Here is a 19,894-nt window from a genome sequence, read left to right as displayed (position 1 = left end):
TTGGTTGGATTGCTTGACAGCGGTGTCCAGCGCCATCACGACCCTTAGTGGAATTTGGGTTGTGACATGTGCATTTGCTCGTTTCGCTTGTGTCGTATAGATCATGCCAAAAAGAAAGAAGGGGCAGCCATAACATACCTGAGTCAATTCTCTTGACCATTCCTCTAATCAGGATTTCAAGTACATAATTTTACCACCGAATACCAGTTCAGAATACCCAAACTAAGACAGACTAAATATAAATCCACAAAATTGGTGACAGATTGTAAAATGAATCAAAATCATCATTTATTCTTCCAAATAGTAAGTGAAAAGCACTCATGGGGTCAAAAAGATATGACGATCCCAAGTAGGCTATCTCACAAAGGAAATTTCATCTTATGAGTTCAAATCTCATCTTTACCTCATATTATTTGAACTTATACATTACAATACTCAATTGTTCATCATAAAGCCAGTGCCCCCGACAAATGTTCATTTCTGAAACAAATATACAACTTTATAGTACTTCCTCCAACCCATAATTGACACTCGGTTAGTCTAGATCCAAAACTAAGAGAAAATTCATGACTAGATCATTGTACTAGAGCCACATGGAAATGTGTCGGTTTGATAGTTTCAAACAAAAGAGAGCAGCTAGTTGAATTATATCATAAGATGATAAAAAGCAGTGTTGTTAGGAAATGAAGATATTAGACATAGACTTGTAATGAATCATATTAGGTTGCCGCCTAATCAAAAATGACTAAGAGTCACTTGCTTGGAATGTGGCTTGTTGCCACGTAGGGGTGGGAGAAATTTTAATTTTTATCCAACTTATTAGGTTATTAGGTAATGTTCCGTTACCCGGTAATTATCTATGTAATTAGAAATTATTTCAAATTACTTAAAATACTACTAACTTTTAATACACGTTATATATCATACTATAATATACTTTACTATTATGGTCATGTAGTACCATATAAAATCAATACATACACTATTATTTCATTAAAACATCAATGTAAAAATATATATATTTTCTCAACTTCTAATTTTCTCAATCTCATATAAAGAGTAAAAAATTTCGTACACTTAATTCTTAAAATGGTAAAAGATAACCTTTTTTTCTTGTGAGAAAATAATTTCTATCTTTACAATAAAGAAAATCTCATAAACTTTTTCATAGTATGTATATAATTGAAAGTAATAATATTAATAACTATATAAAATTATATATATAATATATATACAAAATATACCATATATAACAGTATCAATGTTGTTAAAATCACGGGATGTAATAAGGACATTTACGACGGTCGTGTCCTGTTTGCGAGCATATGCCACATTTACGCGCATAAACGGTATCACCAACATCCATTTGGTTCCGTATACACGTTCTCTTTTGCACTTGTAGCTTGTGCAAATAGTCCTTGTTACACATCATTTTAAATGGTTTTGGTGGCCAATAATCCTCAGCACCCAATGGCTGCAACTGCCCACTGTATGTGTTTACATATGCAGCAGTATTGTATTGCCTATCAACATAGTTGGTTGCCCCTAAACCAACTTGTTGAAAGTACTTCATGGCATGTGCGCACGGCATCTGGTAGATGGTCCATTTTCCACATGAACACAACCTACTGGCTTCAGGGGCGGATTTACATGGACCCAAGCGATATCACAGGACACCGCTTCATCGAAATTTTTTATTATATATATATATATGTAAGATAAAATTGTTAAAAGTGACGCCACTTGCATTGAAACAGCTGATTAGTCCAACGGTTCATAACTTCCATTTGTTGTGAGACGTCAAGGGATCGAACTCCCTTGGCTCAACAAAATAGTTTTTTACGTGTTTCACTTAATTTGAACACGTGGCTGCTAGTTACGGGGGCCTATTGCTAAAATTATAGGCTGTATTTAAAAACTACTTGACCCTAATTTGTTAAAAACCTTTCAGAAATACAGCCCATAATTGTTGCCCACTTTAAAAACAATTATTTTCCCTCAATTAGCATAAAAACTACTTGACCCTAATTTATTAAAAACCTTTCTGAATTAGGAACTGTTGCGCACTTTAAAAACGATTCTTTACCCTCAATTAGCATAAAAAGTACTGCTGCCCACTTTTAAATTTTCAAACTCCAAAGAAGCTAAATTACATCAGGTTAGTACTAATTCTTTGTCTCTTTAGATGATAATTTTTTATTAAGTACTTGTATTTTTACTTTTTTTATTTCTTTATGACTAGAACTGTGAATCTATTTTATAATTTGAATTTATTATTAATTTTTTTGGTGTATTTAATGATCTTGGGAGTTAATGAAATTGTTAATTATAAGTTATTATCGTGCTGATCAATCTACTATTCATCACTTGCTTAGCTCGATGAATAGTGATTGCTGTTTTCTGTAATAGATCAAGTTATTAGATAACAAAAATAAGTGTTTAAGTTATCTAGAAAAACAAATAAGAGTATTACAAAATTGTAGTAGTAATCTTTGAACAAATATTCAAAGCTTGTTCATCGTTACAAAAATATAATCAAACAAAAAGTTGTTGTCATTTATATATTGGATTTGATGTGATCAATTTAGAAAGAAATTAATTACATGTCAAAAGTAAAACTAGTTGTAGTTAATTCAACAAAGAATTATGAATTATAGAACTAAAACGAAAACATAGTTTGGGGGGCAACTTTTTTCAAGTACTAGAAAAAGAAAGGCAAATCAACTAGTTTAGTGACACTGCAATTTTCTAGACATAGTTTAGTGATTTTCTAGACACTGCAATTCACTTGCTTATAATTAATTTTTTTTGGGTGTATTTAATGATTTTGGGAGTTAATAAAACCGTTAACTATAAGTTATTGTCGTGCTGGTCATGTTAACATAGTTTGACTGATTCATATGAATGTAAATGTTGAAGTTAGAGTATATGAGTGTGTAGTATTGATTTGCTCCTAGTTTATTTCAGTCTATTTTCTAGTTATAATAAACTTATTTAGGATTTATCTAAGAATAATGTGGATACTTGAATTTTTGATTTAGATTAAATTACAATGAAGAGATACTATACTGCAACTTCCAAAATTCAAAATTCAAGTTCAACATCTCAAGATGTATCTAACTTGGAAGAAAGAACTAATGAGTCGGAACAACATCAACAAAGTGAAAGAGTTAATTTAGACACTTTAGAAGTTGATCCTGGGAAAGATTAGCAATTTTAAAATATCATCCAAATGACCGTGATGCAATATAAAGAACATATCTTCAAAGAGGTGCTTTCCAACCTCGAGACCACAAATTTCCTCAAAGAAATCTTTATGGTAAATTGTGTCGCTTTAATCCTCAATGGTTTTCTGAATATGATTGGTTGTAGTATAGCGTAACAAAAGATGCAGCCTTTTGCTTCTATTGTTATTTGTTTCAAGATGAATGCATCAAACAAGGGGAAGGAGATGTATTTTCAAGTGTAGGATTTACAAGTTGGAACAAGAAGGATAGATTTGATATGCATATTAGTGGACCAAATAGTATTCATAATAAGTCGAGAAAGAGAAGTGATGATTTGTTGAGACAAAAATAATCCATTCAAAGTGTACTTGCTAAACAATCTGATCAACAAAAGCTAGAATATCGGATTCGTTTAGAGGCTGCAGTTGATGTGATAAGATATCTTTTACACCAAGGATTATTATTTTGGGGACATCGTGAAGATGAATCATCTCTCAATAAAGGTAACTATGTTGAACTTCTTAGATGGTATACTAAAAGGTGTGATCATGTTGTCGATGCATTTAAAAAAGCTCCAAAGAATAATCAATTGACTTCTCCATACATTCAAAAGGATATTATTACTGCATGTAAGATGGAAACAGTTAAATGTATCATTGAGGATTTAAATAATAATCACTTTTTCATATTAGTTGATGAATCTCGTGATGTGTCATGTAAGGAGCAAATAGCTATTGTTTTGAGGTATGTTGATAGAAGGGGAAGTGTGATGGAGTGATTTATCGGTATTGTTCATGTTCGTGAAACTACTGTTTTGTCTCTAAAGAATGGAATTATTGGTTTATTTGCTCAACATTCTTTAAGTCCATCTTCCATACGGGGATAATGTTATGATGGAGTAAGCAATATGCAAGGTGATATAAATGGGCTTAAAATCTTGATGCAAAAAGAAAGTAAAGGTGCCCATTCTATTCATTGTTTTTCTCATCAGCTTCAACTAACTCTTGTTGCAGTGTCTAAAAGATGTGATGAAGTGCAAGAACTTTTGTTGGTTGTTTTCGATATCTTAAATATGGTGGAATCTTCTTTCAAGCGTAGAGATGAACTTCGCGAATCTCAAGCGGAAGAAATTGAAGAAGCATTACGTAAAGGTGAGCTTGAAACTGGTAGGGGCTTAAATCAAGAATTAGGTCTTGCTAGAGCTGGTGATACTCGATGGGATTCTCACATCAAATCCTTTAACAATTTTATTCTTATGTTTGGCCCTATCATTGATATACTTGATGCAATTGCTATTAATGCACGTTTTGAAGAAAAGTGTAAGGCAAAGGGATACCTTAAAGCATGTTTAACATTTGAGATTGTCTTCATGTTGCATTTTATGCGCACTATTTTAGCAATCACAAATGAGCTTAATGTTGCCTTTCAAAAAAAGAAGGAAGATATTGCAAATGCTATGATACTTGTTAGAGTAGCAAAATATCGATTGTAGCTTCTAAGAGAGAAATGTTGGGCTTCACTTATTGATGAGGTATCTAAGTTTTGTATCAAATACGACATATGATATCTAACTTTGATGAACCTTATGTTATCCTTGGAAGATCACGTCGTAGAGTTTCAGAGTATAATTTTTTTCATCACTACCATGTTGTAGTATTCTGTGAAACTATTGATTGGAAATTTCAAGAACTAAATAACCGCTTTGATGAGGTGACAACTGAATTGCTTCTTGGAGTTGCTTTCTTGAACCCAGTTAATTCTTTTTCAAGTTTTGACATTGAAAAGATATTGAGATTAGCGAAGCTATATCCTGATGATTTTGATAAATATTCTATAGTTGACCTTCATTTTCAACTTGAGAATTACATTGCTGATGTCAAAGATCATGATAAAAGGTTTTTCGATCTTAAGGGACTTGGTGATCTTTCTAAGAAACTAGTAGAAACAAAGAAGCATGGGACTTATCCTCGTGTGTTTCGGCTAGTGAAATTTGCTTTACTTTTGGTAGTTGCTACGGCTACGGTTGAAAGAGCTTTCTCAGCAATGAAGTTGATTAAGACTGACTTGCGTAATCAAATGGATGATGAGATTTTAAATGGTTGTTTGGTGCCTTATATAGAAAAAGAAGTATTTAGTAATATTTCTAATGAGGCTATTATGGATACATTTCAAAACATGAAAACTCATCGAGGAGAATTGTAGTAACGTGCTTGAATTGTGTTTCGTTAATATAATTTAAGTTGTCTTTTTATAATATGATATATTATATTACAATAATTTATTCAATTGTTCACTCTGTTAAATAGTGACACCGCTTATAAAAATTCTGCGTACGCCACTGGCTGGCTTCATTCACGGTTTGTAAATTATTCCCCCGGTGTCCGCGGATAGTGGTGCGAACTTCAAAAACACCCCAGTCGTGATCATACTGTAAATATGAATGCCAATGTTATTGCCTCCTATATTTATCAAATCTTCTTATCGGCATTGGCATAAATTGAACACCCCTGTCCATCAATTCTGATGCAACTCTATGCCTTTCAACAAACCTCTCCGCAGTCTGTTTGAATGTCATCCGGACCATAGCAGTGATAGGCAATCCACGTTCAGACTTCAATAAGCCATTGAATGACTGCGACACATTTGTAGTAAGGGCTCTCCATCGTCTGCCACCATCAGCATGCAATGTCCATTTGTGAAGCTCATGTCGCATCAGTCAATTATAGGCTTTTTCGTCTAACTGCCAGATCGCTTTCATGTGCCTCGTGAATTTGCACTGCTGGTGCTCAGATGCGTCCATCCGCATTAAATCATGCAAGGCCTTGTCTGGATATTTTTTCTGGAAATTTGCCTTCAGGTGCCTCACACAGTAACAGTGGTATGCATAAGGTTCCTGCCATTCAGGCAAACGCTCTACAGAACTTAATATACCACCATGATGATCAGATATTAGACAGATACCTGAACGTTGTTTGACAACGTGCTGCTTCAAGTGGTTCAAAAATAGCGTCCATGTCTCTTGGCTTTCATTGGCACAGATGACAAAAACTAGTAGAAATATTTGTCTGTTGGCATCTACTGCAACTGCGATCAAAAGCTTAATATCATACTTTCCATAGACATGGGTACCGTCTATGGAAATTACTGAACGACAATGTACAAAACCATTAATTGCTGGTTTAAATGACCAGAACATGTAGTTGAAAATATATTTTGGTATTCCCAGACTCCGCTTATGCCTCCATTCAACAACAGTCACATGATTAAAGTGTTTCAGTGCGGCCATGTACCTGGGTAGAGATGAAAATGACTTATCTCAGTCACCATAAATAATTTCAAATGCACGTTTGTGCCCGAAATATACTTTTCTTTTGGTTATAGTACACCCATATTCCTAGTGGACGGATGTAATACACTCTTTGATCTTGTACCTAACGGACACTTCCAAGTGTGGAATCAAGACGAGAGAAATAAAGTCTACATCCAAGTTGAAGTGATTCTGATTGAATGTGCCTATTTCACATCTGTGAGTGCCAATATATTTACCCACTTTCCACAACCCTGTTTCCTTTTGATCGCACGCAACATCCAGCTACAACCCATAAACTGTCTACGACATACACCCTTGCATACCTCCATAGTTGACTCCCTTACCGTCATCTCACGACACTCTCTTACGTTGTATATTTTTACAACCCTGGTTAAGCGAGCTTTATCAGGAAAATACATGCCCTTTGCCAGCACCGTTGGTCTAGACTCATCCCACATTGCTAACCAAAATTCATCAACATCCCTTGTGAGGGCCTCCACATCCGGCATACTTGGAAAATTATCAAGGTAGGGAATATTCCGCTCATGAAACAACATGTGGGACTCGTACACTCTTGGTCTAACGGGAGGTGGAAGAGCATACTCCCTCATCAACTTAGGTTTTACATTCACTTCCTCCCCATCATCACCCTCGTCAAGGAAGGGTGTGTCATCTCCAAACTCATCGGCATTGTTGTCATAATCATTATTATCTTCCTGACTCTACGCATCTGCCAAATCATGAGTAAATGTGTCGTCTATGGGCAACTGAGTGAGGTCAGGAGCATTAAGTTGATCATTTTCACTGCACAAAAAGAACAAAATGATAAGCTACTCAAATTGAAAAATACTTTACATATAGCTATATCACTTCACTTACAAGTCGTATTATGTTGATACTCCATGATGGATATTTTCTGTTGGTAATGACTCTCGGATGGACCACCGTGATCCAACACACCAGAACTACGCATATTCCAACTGGGCGTGCGGTCATAACTTGTAAAATTCATATCCGGACGGTACCCCATGTGGAAAATATGAGTGTTAATACAAATTCAATTCAACAAAAAAGAAAATTGAAGTTTACCGGTCGTCTTGTAGATTATGTAAAGTAGGAGAGAAATTATTTCCCCGCTCCTCGTTCGCCCGCGGAGATAAGTTAAGATCCAGCCAAACTCTTTCAGCCGGAAACTGTTAGGCTAAAATTGCTCCAGATTAACCACCCGAAGAATGGGGGTTATCCCTGTTTTGCGCAATCTCATTATTGCCAACGTCTTCAGCCTTGACGTACATTTCCAACAATTTTATCACAATAAATTTCATGTATTCATTCGGAATCCGCAAAAAATTTCTAAGAGTTTCATCATCTTCGATGTTAAACTCGGAATAATAAGCAAACCCCCGCGGAGTCACAGAATACGGAAATCTACAGGTTACTTTAAGGTTCACCGAACGTTTCTCACACTCATTTTTTTACGTAACAACGATACCAATTTATCGTACTCCATTGTAAACGGCAATTTAACATGACACTATGGAGATGAACTATACCTCACAGAGTTATTCTCCATTACAACCTCACCCCCTCCCCCCAAATATAATGAAACCCTTATTTTTAGCTCTTCAGATATTATAAAAAAATGCTTGATAACAAGAAGAAAAGTTTGAACGGAAGTTAGAATATTTTTTGAATGGATTTTCATAAAATTCTAACGCCTTTAAATAAGGCAATGCCAAGCCTGGGGGCTGAATTTTTTGATGTATAGCGCGATATTATACCGTGCTATACACATTTAAATTATTTTTAAGTCAGTTAACTGCAAGAGAGTTATTGGTGGGCCCACAAACATGTATAGCGCGGTATTATATCGCGCTACATATATTTGAATTACAGTTATGTCAGTTAAATGCAGGAGACTAATTGGTGGGCCCACAAACAGGTATAGCGCATTATAATACCGCGCTATATATAACGCGATATTATACCGCGCTACACTTTAACGGCAGAAACACCGTTAAACTATATCGCGGTATTATACTACATTATATATTGTAGAGTATCTTTTTTTTGACACAGTAAAAACGTATTTTGAGTCCAAAAGGTTGGCATTTAATTTTCGGACTCCTAACTGTAATACTATGAAGTATCTCTTAATATAGAAAAGGAGAGGCAAAACAATAATACTGCTCCAAGTGTCAATCCGGCAGATCAACACGTGTTAATGTTTAAGACAACACTCCAATAAGCTTGGATATTCAAAAGAATTACAAAAAAAAATTTAATAATTTGCAGCTTTTAAACAAAAATATGTTTCAGTTAATTCCCTTAAGATCCCACGTTAATTTGTACCAATACAAAGCATTGATATGTTTCAGTTATTTCCCTAAGAGTCCACGTTTGTGTAGCTATCTCAGTCCCATGTTTTTTGGACTCTCATGATTCTTCATCTACGATCATCTATTCAAATTTTTGGACTCCCACGTTTCTTACTCCATAACTTAGAAACTATCTAATAATGTCTCAAATGTCTGCTCCCTCTTCTATTTTCTTTTCTATTCTCTACTCCCTTTTTTCCTCTGCTCAAAATACAGAAGTTTGCAAATATGGCTACAACACTTTATGAAATCAGCCAAATTTCAAGCAACTCGATGCAATGGAATCTCAAAGTTAGAGTCATTCGAATGCGGGAAATGGCGGATCGTTTCATTCCTGAAAAAACATATTCGATTGAGTTGATTTTACAAGATGCAAAGGTAACATATTCAACTTCTTATAGTTCTAAAGTTTTTCTTCTTTTCTGGTTTTATGTATAATTTTTTCACAACACAAAGTAGTAATTGTGAAAAATTATATGTAACTCAGTACTCTATTTGTGTTAACATTATATTCACAACAGTACTCTATTACTGTTGTATTGGTTTTACTTTTGAGCTTTTTCCTCTTCTGTTGTTTCCTCTTCAGCATCTTCTATTTCACTGGCTAACTTCACCAAATCTTGGACGAAGATTTTCTCTTCTATTACAATATATACCAACTAGCAGTTTATACTTTGCAGGGGAAAATGATATTATTAAGGATATTGATCATAGACAAATAATATAGCGCCCTCTGCCTAATTTTTTGTGCAACATCTTCTATTCTGGGACATTTGACATTTCTAAAATAACACAGCAATAGTTTAAAATAATATCCGCAAGTTTGTTATTAAGATGGTTAGGACATACATAACGAAACTTGACTCACATATGAAACGATTATGTGCGATTTATGTTTCTATTTCTACATATATGCAATTTATTAGCAATATGATACATCCTAATAATGAAACTATTTTTTTAGGGTGATCATATCCATGCCTCGATTGGGAAGTATGTAATTAAGTTTTTTCGGACCAAGATACAGGAACTCGGCTTATATTGCATGAACTACTTTGTTGTCGGACCAAACAACTTGAATTTAAAGAATACGACACACAATTTGAGGCTGACATTTACACAAAGGACAACAGTTGAGGAAATAATTGATTCTTCATTTCCTATGTACATCTTTAACTTTCGTCGTTTTGATCAGCTAACAAATCAGAATGATGTCGATGAGGCAGAACTTATCGGTAATTCTTCTCTTCCATTATTACCACATTTTACAAAATTGTCTAACTAACTTTTATATTTGTAGATGTTATTGGTCAGGTTGTGACGTATGAAGATGTTAAGACCCATAAACAAGGAGATAACAATAGTGTATTTCTCAATGTAACACTCGAAGATGATTAGTAAGTTATTCACTAATACAAACTATACTTTTATAGATTAATTGTTCATATTATTTTGTTAATTAACGATTACTGTGAAACTTATAGGAAGAACAAGATTACGGCAACCTTATGAAGTGAACTTGTGGATCAAATTCAGCCTCACTTGAATGGAGCTATAGACGAACCTTTGATTGTTGTTTTATAATTTATAAAACCTCAAAAATTCTGAGGTTTACCAACTTTATTCCTATATTTAAAACTTAGTATCAAAAAATATTATAATTTATAATTTTTGATTTATCTTATCTACAGGTAACTACTCAGTGCGTAGTTGTTAGTACTCTACAAAACTTTGGATTAATTTTACTCTGCCGCAGTATGTTGAGTTTAAATCTAGGTTTGTAAAGGGTGTAATTTCGTTTTCCCTATCTACTTACATAATGTTACTAAGATATATCACTTTTACCACGTTGCGCCTATGTAGATTAGTTGCAACATGTCAAGCTAACTGTGAGCAGATTACTCAAACAAGCTCTCAACAAAGTTATTCTGTGAGAGATGAGTTAGCCAAAGGAATTGTATCATTTAAAACTATTACGAATTTAGTTCAGTGTACAGAAGTGAGTTAAATTTAGTATTCAAGTTATATTTACTTTATGTTTTTCCAGTTTAACTTAGAACAATATTTTTGTTTTTAAATAGGAATGTACCTACTGGATTGCTGCAAAAGTGGTGAATTTAGAACTACAATGAGGATGGTCATACTTGGCATGCAACAAGTGCACCAAAAAGGTTGAAAAAATTGGGAACAAATTTTTTTGTAAGAATATGCAATGAAGAACAATGTTCTGTTGGTCACAGGTAATTTTCATATCATATGATTTTAAAATATATAAAAAGGAAATGCACAACATTAAAAAAAATTGAACTTGCAGGTATCGACTTCAAGTTTGTGTTATTGATGGAACCGCTTTTATCTCATTATTGCTTTGGAATCGCGAAGCTATGCAGATTATAGGAAAGTCCGCAAAAGAATTGAAGCAAGAATTAGTTGAGGTATACTAATCAACTTAATTTAGTTGTGAATTATAACTTTTCTAACCTATAAAATTTGGTGTAGGCTTCTATTGTGGATGACGACCATTCTTATCTAAGTGAACTGGGTGATATTCTTTATAAAAGATTCATGTTTAAGGTTATTGTGAAGCCATCCAATATTGAGAAACAAGATCAAGTCTATACTGTTGTGAAGATAACTGATGATTGCGACCTCCTAAATGAATACTGCCACTCTTCATTCCAAGACACATTTAGTATAAAATATCTTCTTAGCAAATTCCAAATACATTAACGAAAACTAAATTAAGTTGTCTATCAGTATGTTACCTTCATAAATTAATGTTTATTTTATGATATTTTTCATTGTAACATGATTCAGAGATTCTTGAGGGACAAAGTTCGGGTGGAGAGAAGCTATTTGGGGTAATCATCCAAAAATTAATAGTGTTTACTAGTTTTTAGTTTTTAAGAAATAGTAAAAATTATACAGTCAAGACCATTACCGCTTTCCAACTGCTTCTACACTTTTTCTATTTTTGTAGGATTTTATGGCCGAAAGTCAAATTACATCTACTTCACAAACTCCCATCAAAAAAAGCATATCAGAAAGTGGATCATCTATGGTAGAAGATGGTGATGATTGGAATGCAAAAGTATCTCCTTTGAAGACGTATGACAAGAGAACTAGATCCTCTAATAAGGCATTAGGAGTAATAGCAGATGACGACCTTAATTATCAACTTTCTAGCAACAAGGTTCGAAAAGTGATAAAAAAAGAAAAGAATCCATAATTGGATGTACTGGAAAGACTTTACCTTTAAATTTTATTTTTCCTTATCTAAGTAGGTTTTGGATAGAAATACTGATAGTCGACAATCATTTATTAGTTTTCTCTTTAGTTATTTTTTTTCCTGAACATGTTAGTTATTTGAACTATTCGAATGTTGAATATATTTGTTGGTGAACTCAAGATTTCAATTCAGCCTTTCAATATTTGTACGATACACATTCGATAGTCGTTAGCTCATAAGAAATTTGCTGCATATTCTGTTACATAGCTAAGTGTTGCAGTTGCTAAGAAGCAAATCTATTGGTTGGTTTTTTTGGATTTAACAAATGAGTTTTTGGTGTCGTGTGAACTGCTTTTATGCAGTTTCAAGTGATTATTTACATGGCTATTCTTTAATGATTGTCGTGGTGGGTCGATGGAGTTTAAGGGTGGTTTTAATGGAGGTTCAGAGGTGATTCATGGCTAGTCTGCAGCAACTATGGTGGCTTTAGAGCTGCATTTTTAAGGGGTTCAGGTGACCTTTCGGACTTTTTTTGCGTGGAGATTTTCGCTGCATTTTTTTTGTTTGTTTTCATGGTTGATTTGACAAAATCTTTAGAAAGTTGCTGCATATTATGTTAAACAACTAAGTGTTGCAGTTGCTAAGAAGCAAATTTGTAGGTTGTCGTGCTGGATCGATGGAGTTTAAGTGTGATTTTAATGGAGGTTTATAGATGATTCATGGCTGGTTTCCAGCAACTATGGTGGCTTTAGATCTGCATTTTAAGGGGTTTAGGTGGCCTTTCTGACTATTTTTTTGTGTGCAGATTTTCGCTGCGTTTTTCTTTTGATTTTCATGGTTTATTTAACAACAACTATGGTAATTGGAACTCTATGTATTTAATGGTTGGAGCAAGTTAAGAAGATAGCAAAAGATATTTACATTTGCGTTACTTAAATATATTTACATGCATTACCATCTGCTCTAATTCACATGGAAAATATCGTGACAGCCTCACAATCCCAAGCCACTTAACTTTTGTTTGTAGTTTGCCCAGCTAACCTCTGCTTTGCTACAACAACAACAACAACAACGACCCAGTATAATCCCACAGGTGGGGTCTGGGAAGGGTAATATGTACGCAGACCTTACCCCTACCCCGAAGGGTAGAGAGGATGTTTCCAGGAGACCCTCGGCTCAAAAAAGCAACAGGAGCCGATATATTAGTACCATAAAAATGCATAATAAAATAACAGCAATATAAGAGATATTAAATACAGAGTATGAAATACAAAATACGAAATATATGGCTGGTATAGTAAAACTAGCAGGTAAAGCCCTACCTCAATAGACGACTAATGACATTCTTAGTCTAACTCCTAACTGGCTAGTCTCATTCTATTGTGCTGTAGAAATATTCACAACTTTCCCCTAACCTACAACCTTAATGCTCGACCTCCATAATTCCCTGTCAAGGGCCATGTCCTCAGTAATCCTAAGTCGCGCCATGTCCTGTCTGATCACCTCTCCCCAATACTTCTTAGGTCGCCCTCTACCTCTCCGCGTGCCCACTACAGCCAGTCGCTCACACCTCCTCACCGGTGCATCAGTGCTCCTCCTCTGAATGTGCCCGAACCATCTGAGTCTTACTTCCCGCATCTTGTCCTCCATGGGGGCCACGCCCACCTTCTCTCGAATATCTTCATTCCTAATCTTATCCATCCTTGTATGCCCGCACATCCACCTCAACATCCTCATCTCTGCTACTTTCATCTTCTGGATGTGTGAGTTCTTTACCGGCCAACATTCAGTTCCATATAACATGGCAGGCCTAACCACTGCTCTATAAAACTTACCTTTTAGTAACGGTGGCACTTTCTTGTCACACAAGACTCCCGACGCTAACCTCCACTTCATCCACCCCACCCCTATACGGTGTGTGACATCCTCGTCAATCTCCCCGATCCCCTGAATAACCGATCCAAGGTACTTGAAACTACCCCTCTTGGGAATGACTTGAGAGTCAAGCCTCACTTCAACTCCCGCTTCCGTCGGCTCAACTCCAAATTTGCACTCGAGGTATTCCGTCTTCGTCCTGCTCAACTTGAAACCTTTAGACTCAAGAGCATGTCTCCAAATCTCTAGCCTCTCGTTGACGCCGCCTCGTGTCTCGTCAATTAGAATAATGTCATCAGCAAATAGCATGCACCATGGCACCTCCCCTTGAATATGATGAGTCAGTGCATCCATCACCAGGGCAAATAGGAATGGGCTGAGCGCAGACCCTTGGTGCAACCCCGTAATAACTGGAAAGTGTTCAGAGTCGCCTCCTACTGTCCTAACCCGAGTCTTAGCTCCAGCATACATGTCTTTAATCACCCTAATATAGTCAACCGGGACCCCTTTATCCTCTAAGCAGCTCCATAAGACCTCCCTAGGAACCCTATCGTACGCTTTCTCCAGATCAATAAACACCATGTGGAGATCCTTCTTCCTATCCCTGTACTGTTCCACCATCCTCCTAATAAGGTGGATAGCTTCTGTGGTAGATCGCCCCGGCATGAACCCGAACTGGTTGTCTGAAATAGACACCGTCCTTCGCACTCTCATTTCTACCACTCTCTCCCAAACTTTCATGGTATGACTTAGTAATTTGATGCCCCTATAGTTGTTACAGCTCTGGACATCACCTTTGTTCTTATACAACGGGACCATTGTACTCCACCTCCACTCTTCAGGCATTCTATTAGTCTTGAATATAACACTAAACAATGCAGTAAGCCATTCCAAGCCTGCTCTACCCACACACCTCCACAGTTCAACCGGAATTTCGTCTGGCCCGGTAGCTCTGCCCCTTCTCATCTTACGCATTGCCTCCATGACTTCATCGATCTCAATGTCCCTACAATTACTTACTTCATGGTGACTGTCGGCATTCCTCGATTCCCCAAGTATAATATAAAAACTGAATAGAATTGCGGGAAAGTTTAACAAAATCCTCTACCCAAGATTGGTGTCACAATGCTCACGAACTTCTAAGATTACTAAATACAATCGTCTAAAAGAAAATTTTAAACTGTTTGTTTCGGTACAAAAGATAACAAACTGAATAAAGAGAGAGAGACTCCGGGCCTGCGGACGTCAGCAAGGCTACCTCGGTGTCTCTAGACTGAAGGGCTGCTCCCGATCTACTACTGCTGTCCAAAGGCTGCTCCAACTCCGTGATATGTGCAAAAGAGTGAGTGTAGCATCAGCACAACCGACCCCATGTGTTGGTAAGTGCCTGGCCTAACCCCGGCGAAGTAGTGGAGGCTAGACCCAGACTCTAGATAAACCTGTGCAGATATATATATATATATATATATATATATATATATATGTATGTATATGCAAGTACAATGGAAAACAACGGAAAATTAAACAACTAAAGCTGGGAGGGGGAGCTTGTGTACGGGGATAGCAGATAAAACAGAATATTAGAATTAATAAGGGAAAACTACATTTGCTCACTTCTACCATATAATAAGGGAAAAACAACCACTTTCACTTGTCTCAGTTTTCTCTTGTTGCAGGCATCCAACCCGATCCCATTTCATCATATCTTGTGGTAGGCGTACCACCCGCTCCCATTTCATCACATCTCGTGGTAGGCGTACCACCCGCTCCCATTTCATCATATCTTGTGGTAGGCGTACCACCCGCTCCCATTTCAGTCCAACACAATATCACAGGATAATCCCGACAAGGGAGCAAGATAACATAATAAGTTTCCCGGGAAGGGAACAAGATGCCAAATCAACTATCCCGGCAAGGGAGATCCAGTTATAACCAATTTACTCAATTTCTATTTAACACAATTAATACAAATGCTCAATCATAACATTTACTTGCTCAACTTCAAAGATCTTCAACCAAGTTCTCATAAGCATTACTTAAGAATACAACAATTTAGCAATTTAGGACTCACGGTCATGCTCGACCCCCAACGTATAGATACTCGTCACCATGCCTATAAGTATTTAGCAATTACTTACTACTTACTTGCAAGTAGTAAGTAAGACTCAACTCCTAATCCCTCAAGCTAGAGTTAGACCGAACACTTACCTCAACTTCCACGGCTAAATTAATCCACAAACGACCGCTTTCCCTCTCGAATTCGGCTCCAACTCAATCAAATCTATGAAATAACGACTTTATAGTACCAATATAAGCTAAACAAATCAAACCTAATGTCTAAACATAGATTTCTAAGCTTTCTTCCCAAAATTCCATAAATTGACCCCGGGCCCACTTGGTCAAAACATGAGGTTCGAACCAATTCCATGTTACCCATTCCCCCACGAGCCCGGACATACAATCTGTTTTCAAATTCGACCCCAAAACGAGGTCTAAATCAAAGAAAATCGAAAAGCCCTAACTCTACCCAAAACCCCTAATTTCTACTTGATTTCATGATTTAGGTTTAGAAACTCACTAATTAATGAAGGAAGATGAAGGAAATGAGTGGGAATTTACTTACCCAAGAAGCTTTGGTGAAGAAGTGCTCAAAAATTCGCTCAAGAGCTGTGGAGAAGAAGAACTCGTGTGAAATATGGACTAAATCTCGTCACTGTTCTGTTTTGGGTATTTAAAATCACTGGGCAAAAATTCCCTATGCGATCGCGAAGAAGGTAATGCGATCGCATAGGGTAAGGGGAAGCTGGTCATTGCGATCGCGGAAGGGCTGCTATGAACGCATAGAAGAAAAGGTTGTGCATTCCAGGTTTGGATTTAATGAAATGCGAATGCGGAATAAAGGTTGTGTTCGCATTGAAGGATCTGGCTAAGCTATGCGATCGCGGATGAATCTATGCGATCGCATAGAACAAATGTGGGGCACCTGAAGGATTACTCTATGCGATCGCAATGCTACCTATGCGATCGCATAGAACTAGATACCAGAATACAAGAACTGAACTTCTGCAACTTTTCTAAGGCCAAAACCACTCCGAAACACTTCCGAGCCCTTGGGGCTCCTAACCAAACACTCACACTAACTCAACAACATCCTACGAACTTAACCATGCGATTAAATCGCCAAAATAATATCATAAACGAGGAATCAAACCTCAAAATCATCACTTTTTCATCAAACTTCATAAACTTTCAAACTTAGAGTTTTAAGTCCGAAACACGTCAAACGACGTCCGATTTCAACCAAATTTCACAGAACGTGCTTAAACCACATATAAGACCTGTACTGGGCGCCGGAACCAAAATACGGGCCCGATACCAATGCTTTCTAATTAATTTTTATTTCAAATTTCCAAATAAATTTCAGAAAAACAATTTCTTTTAAAAATTCATTTCTCGGGCTCGGGACCTCGGATTTCGATTCCGAGCATGCGCCCGAGTCCCATATTTTTCTACGGACCCTCCGAGACCATCAAATTATGGGTCCAGGTCCGTTTACCTAAAATGTTGACCAAAGTTAACTTTAACCATTTTAAAGCCACAATTTATAAAATTTCACATAATTTAACACATAAGCTTTTCCGGCTACGTGCGCGGACTGCGCACGCAAATTGAGGCAACTAAAAGTGAGATTTTCAGGGCCTCGGAAGCACGGGAAAAGGGAGAAAACCGGTGATGACCCTTTGGGTCGTCACATTCTCCATCTCTAAAACAACTGTTCGTCCTCGAACGGACATAAGAAGGAAGTACCTGAGTCGGGGAAAAGGTGAGGGTAACGATCCCGCATATCGGACTCGGACTCCCAGGTCGATGCCTCAGGAGGCTGACCTCTCCACTGAACACGAACCGAAGGAAAACTATTCGACCTCAACTGGCAAACCTGCCGGTCTAGAATAGCTACCGGCTCTTCCTCATAAGATAAGTCCTTGTCCAACTGGACAGTGCTGAAATCTAACACGTGGGATGGATCGCCGTGATATTTTCGAAGCATGGACACATGAAACACTGGATGTACGGCTGATAAGCTCGGTGGCAATGCAAGTCTATAAGCCACCTCTCCCACTCGATCAAGAATCTCAAATGGACCAATGAACCTAGGGCTAAGCTTGTCCCTCTTCCCAAATCTCATCACGCCCTTCACAGGCGACACTCGGAGCAATACCCGCTCACCAACCATGAAAGCCACATCTCGAACCTTTCGATCTGCATAGCTCTTTTGCCTGGACTGAGCTATACGAAGTCTATCCTGAATGATCCTGACCTTGTCCAAAGCCTCCTGAACCAAATCTGTACCCAACAACCGAGCCTCTCCCGGCTCAAACCATCCAACCGGAGATCGACATCGCCTACCATACAAAGCCTCATAAGGAGCCATCTGGATACTCGACTGGTAGTTGTTGTTGTAGGCAAACTCTGCTAAAGGCAAGAACTGATCCCACGAACCTCCAAAGTCAATGACACAAGCTCGGAGCATATCCTCCAATATCTGAATAGTCCGCTCGGACTGCCCGTCCGTCTGAGGATGAAATGATATACTCAACTCAACCTGGGTGCCTAACTCTCGTTGGACTGCTTTCCAGAAACACGAGGTAAACTGCGTACCTTGATCCGAGATGATAGATACCGACACACCATGAAGGCGAACAATCTCCCGGATATAGATATTAGCTAACCTCTCGGATGAATAGGAGACTGCCATAGGAATGAAATGCGATGACTTGGTCAGCCTATCAACAATGACCCAAACTGCGTCTAACTTCTTCCAAGTCTGCGGGAGCCCAATAATGAAGTCCATAGTGATCCGCTCCCACTTCCACTCGGGAAGCTCAATCCTCTGAAATAAACCACCAGACCTCTGATGCTCATACTTAACCTGCTGACAATTCAAACATCGAGCCACATGTGCAACTATATCTTTCTTCATTTTATGCCACTAATAGTGGTGCATCGAATCCTGATACATCTTCGCGGCGCTCGGGTGAATAGAATACCAGGAACTATGGGCCTCCGCTAAGATCAACTCTCGAATCCCATCCAACATTGGGCACACAAACTCGCCCCTGCAATCTCAAAACACCATCATCATCTAAGGTCACCTTCTTGGCACCTCTATGCTGCACTGTGTCTCTCAGAACACACAAATGGGATCATCAAACTGCCGATCACGGATACGCTCCAACAATGAAGAACGAGCGACCGTGCAAGCTAACACTCGGCTAGGCTCAGAAATATCCAACCTCGCAAATTGATTGGACAAAACCTGAACGTCCAAAGCAAGCGGTCTCTCACCGACCAAAATATAAGCAAGACTGCCCATACTGGCTGACTTCCCACTCAAGGCATCGGCCACCATATTGGCCTTTACCGGGTGATATAGGATAGTGATGTCATAATCTTTCAACAACTCCAACCACCTCCTATGCCTCAAATTCAACTCCTTTTTCTTGAACATATACTGAAGACTCTTATGATCCATGAACACCTCACACACCACATTATACAGATAGTGCCTCCAAATCTTCAATGCGTGAACAATGGCTGCCAACTCCAAATCGTGCACTGGATAGTTCTTCTCATGAACCTTCAACTGCCTCGAAGCATAGGCAATGACCTTGTCATCCTGCATCAACACTGCACCAAGTCCAATACGAGATGCATCACAATAGACTGTATAAGGCCCTGAACTTGTGGGCAAAACCAATACCGGTGTCGTAGTCAGAGTTGTCTTGAGCTTCTGGAAGCTCGTCTCACACTCGTCTGACCATCTGAACTGGGCACCCTTCTGGGTCAACCTGGTCATCGAGGCTGCAACGGATGA

General features: G+C 37.8%; 3 protein-coding genes across 3 annotated transcripts; all 3 read left to right on the top strand.

The window, feature by feature from the left end:
• The first annotated feature begins 3,388 nt into the window (after nt 1-3,388).
• Nucleotides 3,389-4,005, top strand: LOC138890253 (uncharacterized). The gene is made up of 2 exons (XM_070173624.1): nt 3,389-3,453; nt 3,591-4,005. The coding sequence occupies exons 1-2, from the start codon at nt 3,389-3,391 to the stop codon at nt 4,003-4,005; spliced, it is 480 nt and encodes a 159-aa protein (XP_070029725.1).
• Nucleotides 4,006-4,134: 129 nt separating this feature from the next.
• LOC104236998 (uncharacterized) lies at nt 4,135-4,719 on the top strand. Its single transcript, XM_009791052.1, has one exon. It carries the CDS (start codon nt 4,135-4,137, stop codon nt 4,717-4,719), a length of 585 nt encoding a protein of 194 aa, XP_009789354.1.
• A 68-nt stretch (nt 4,720-4,787) lies between these two features.
• On the top strand, nt 4,788-5,429 carry LOC138890252 (uncharacterized). Its single transcript, XM_070173623.1, has one exon. It carries the CDS (start codon nt 4,788-4,790, stop codon nt 5,427-5,429), a length of 642 nt encoding a protein of 213 aa, XP_070029724.1.
• The last annotated feature ends 14,465 nt before the right edge of the window (nt 5,430-19,894 follow it).

The sequence above is a fragment of the Nicotiana sylvestris genome, chromosome 4 (assembly GCF_000393655.2).
Source record: "Nicotiana sylvestris chromosome 4, ASM39365v2, whole genome shotgun sequence".
NCBI classification, from domain to species: domain Eukaryota; kingdom Viridiplantae; phylum Streptophyta; class Magnoliopsida; order Solanales; family Solanaceae; genus Nicotiana; species Nicotiana sylvestris.
The sequence above is the reverse complement of the archived record's forward strand: the minus strand, read 5'-3'. Positions and strand labels throughout refer to the sequence as shown.

Coding starts and splice junctions, on each gene's coding strand:
- LOC138890253 (XM_070173624.1), top strand. CDS start 3,389: ATGCAGCCTTTTGCTTCTATTGTTATTTGTTTCAAGATGAATGCATCA. Junction 3,454..3,590: donor TCAAACAAGGGGAAGGAGAT/GTATTTTCAAGT, acceptor ATCCATTCAAAG/TGTACTTGCTAAACAATCTG.
- LOC104236998 (XM_009791052.1), top strand. CDS start 4,135: ATGCAAGGTGATATAAATGGGCTTAAAATCTTGATGCAAAAAGAAAGT.
- LOC138890252 (XM_070173623.1), top strand. CDS start 4,788: ATGATATCTAACTTTGATGAACCTTATGTTATCCTTGGAAGATCACGT.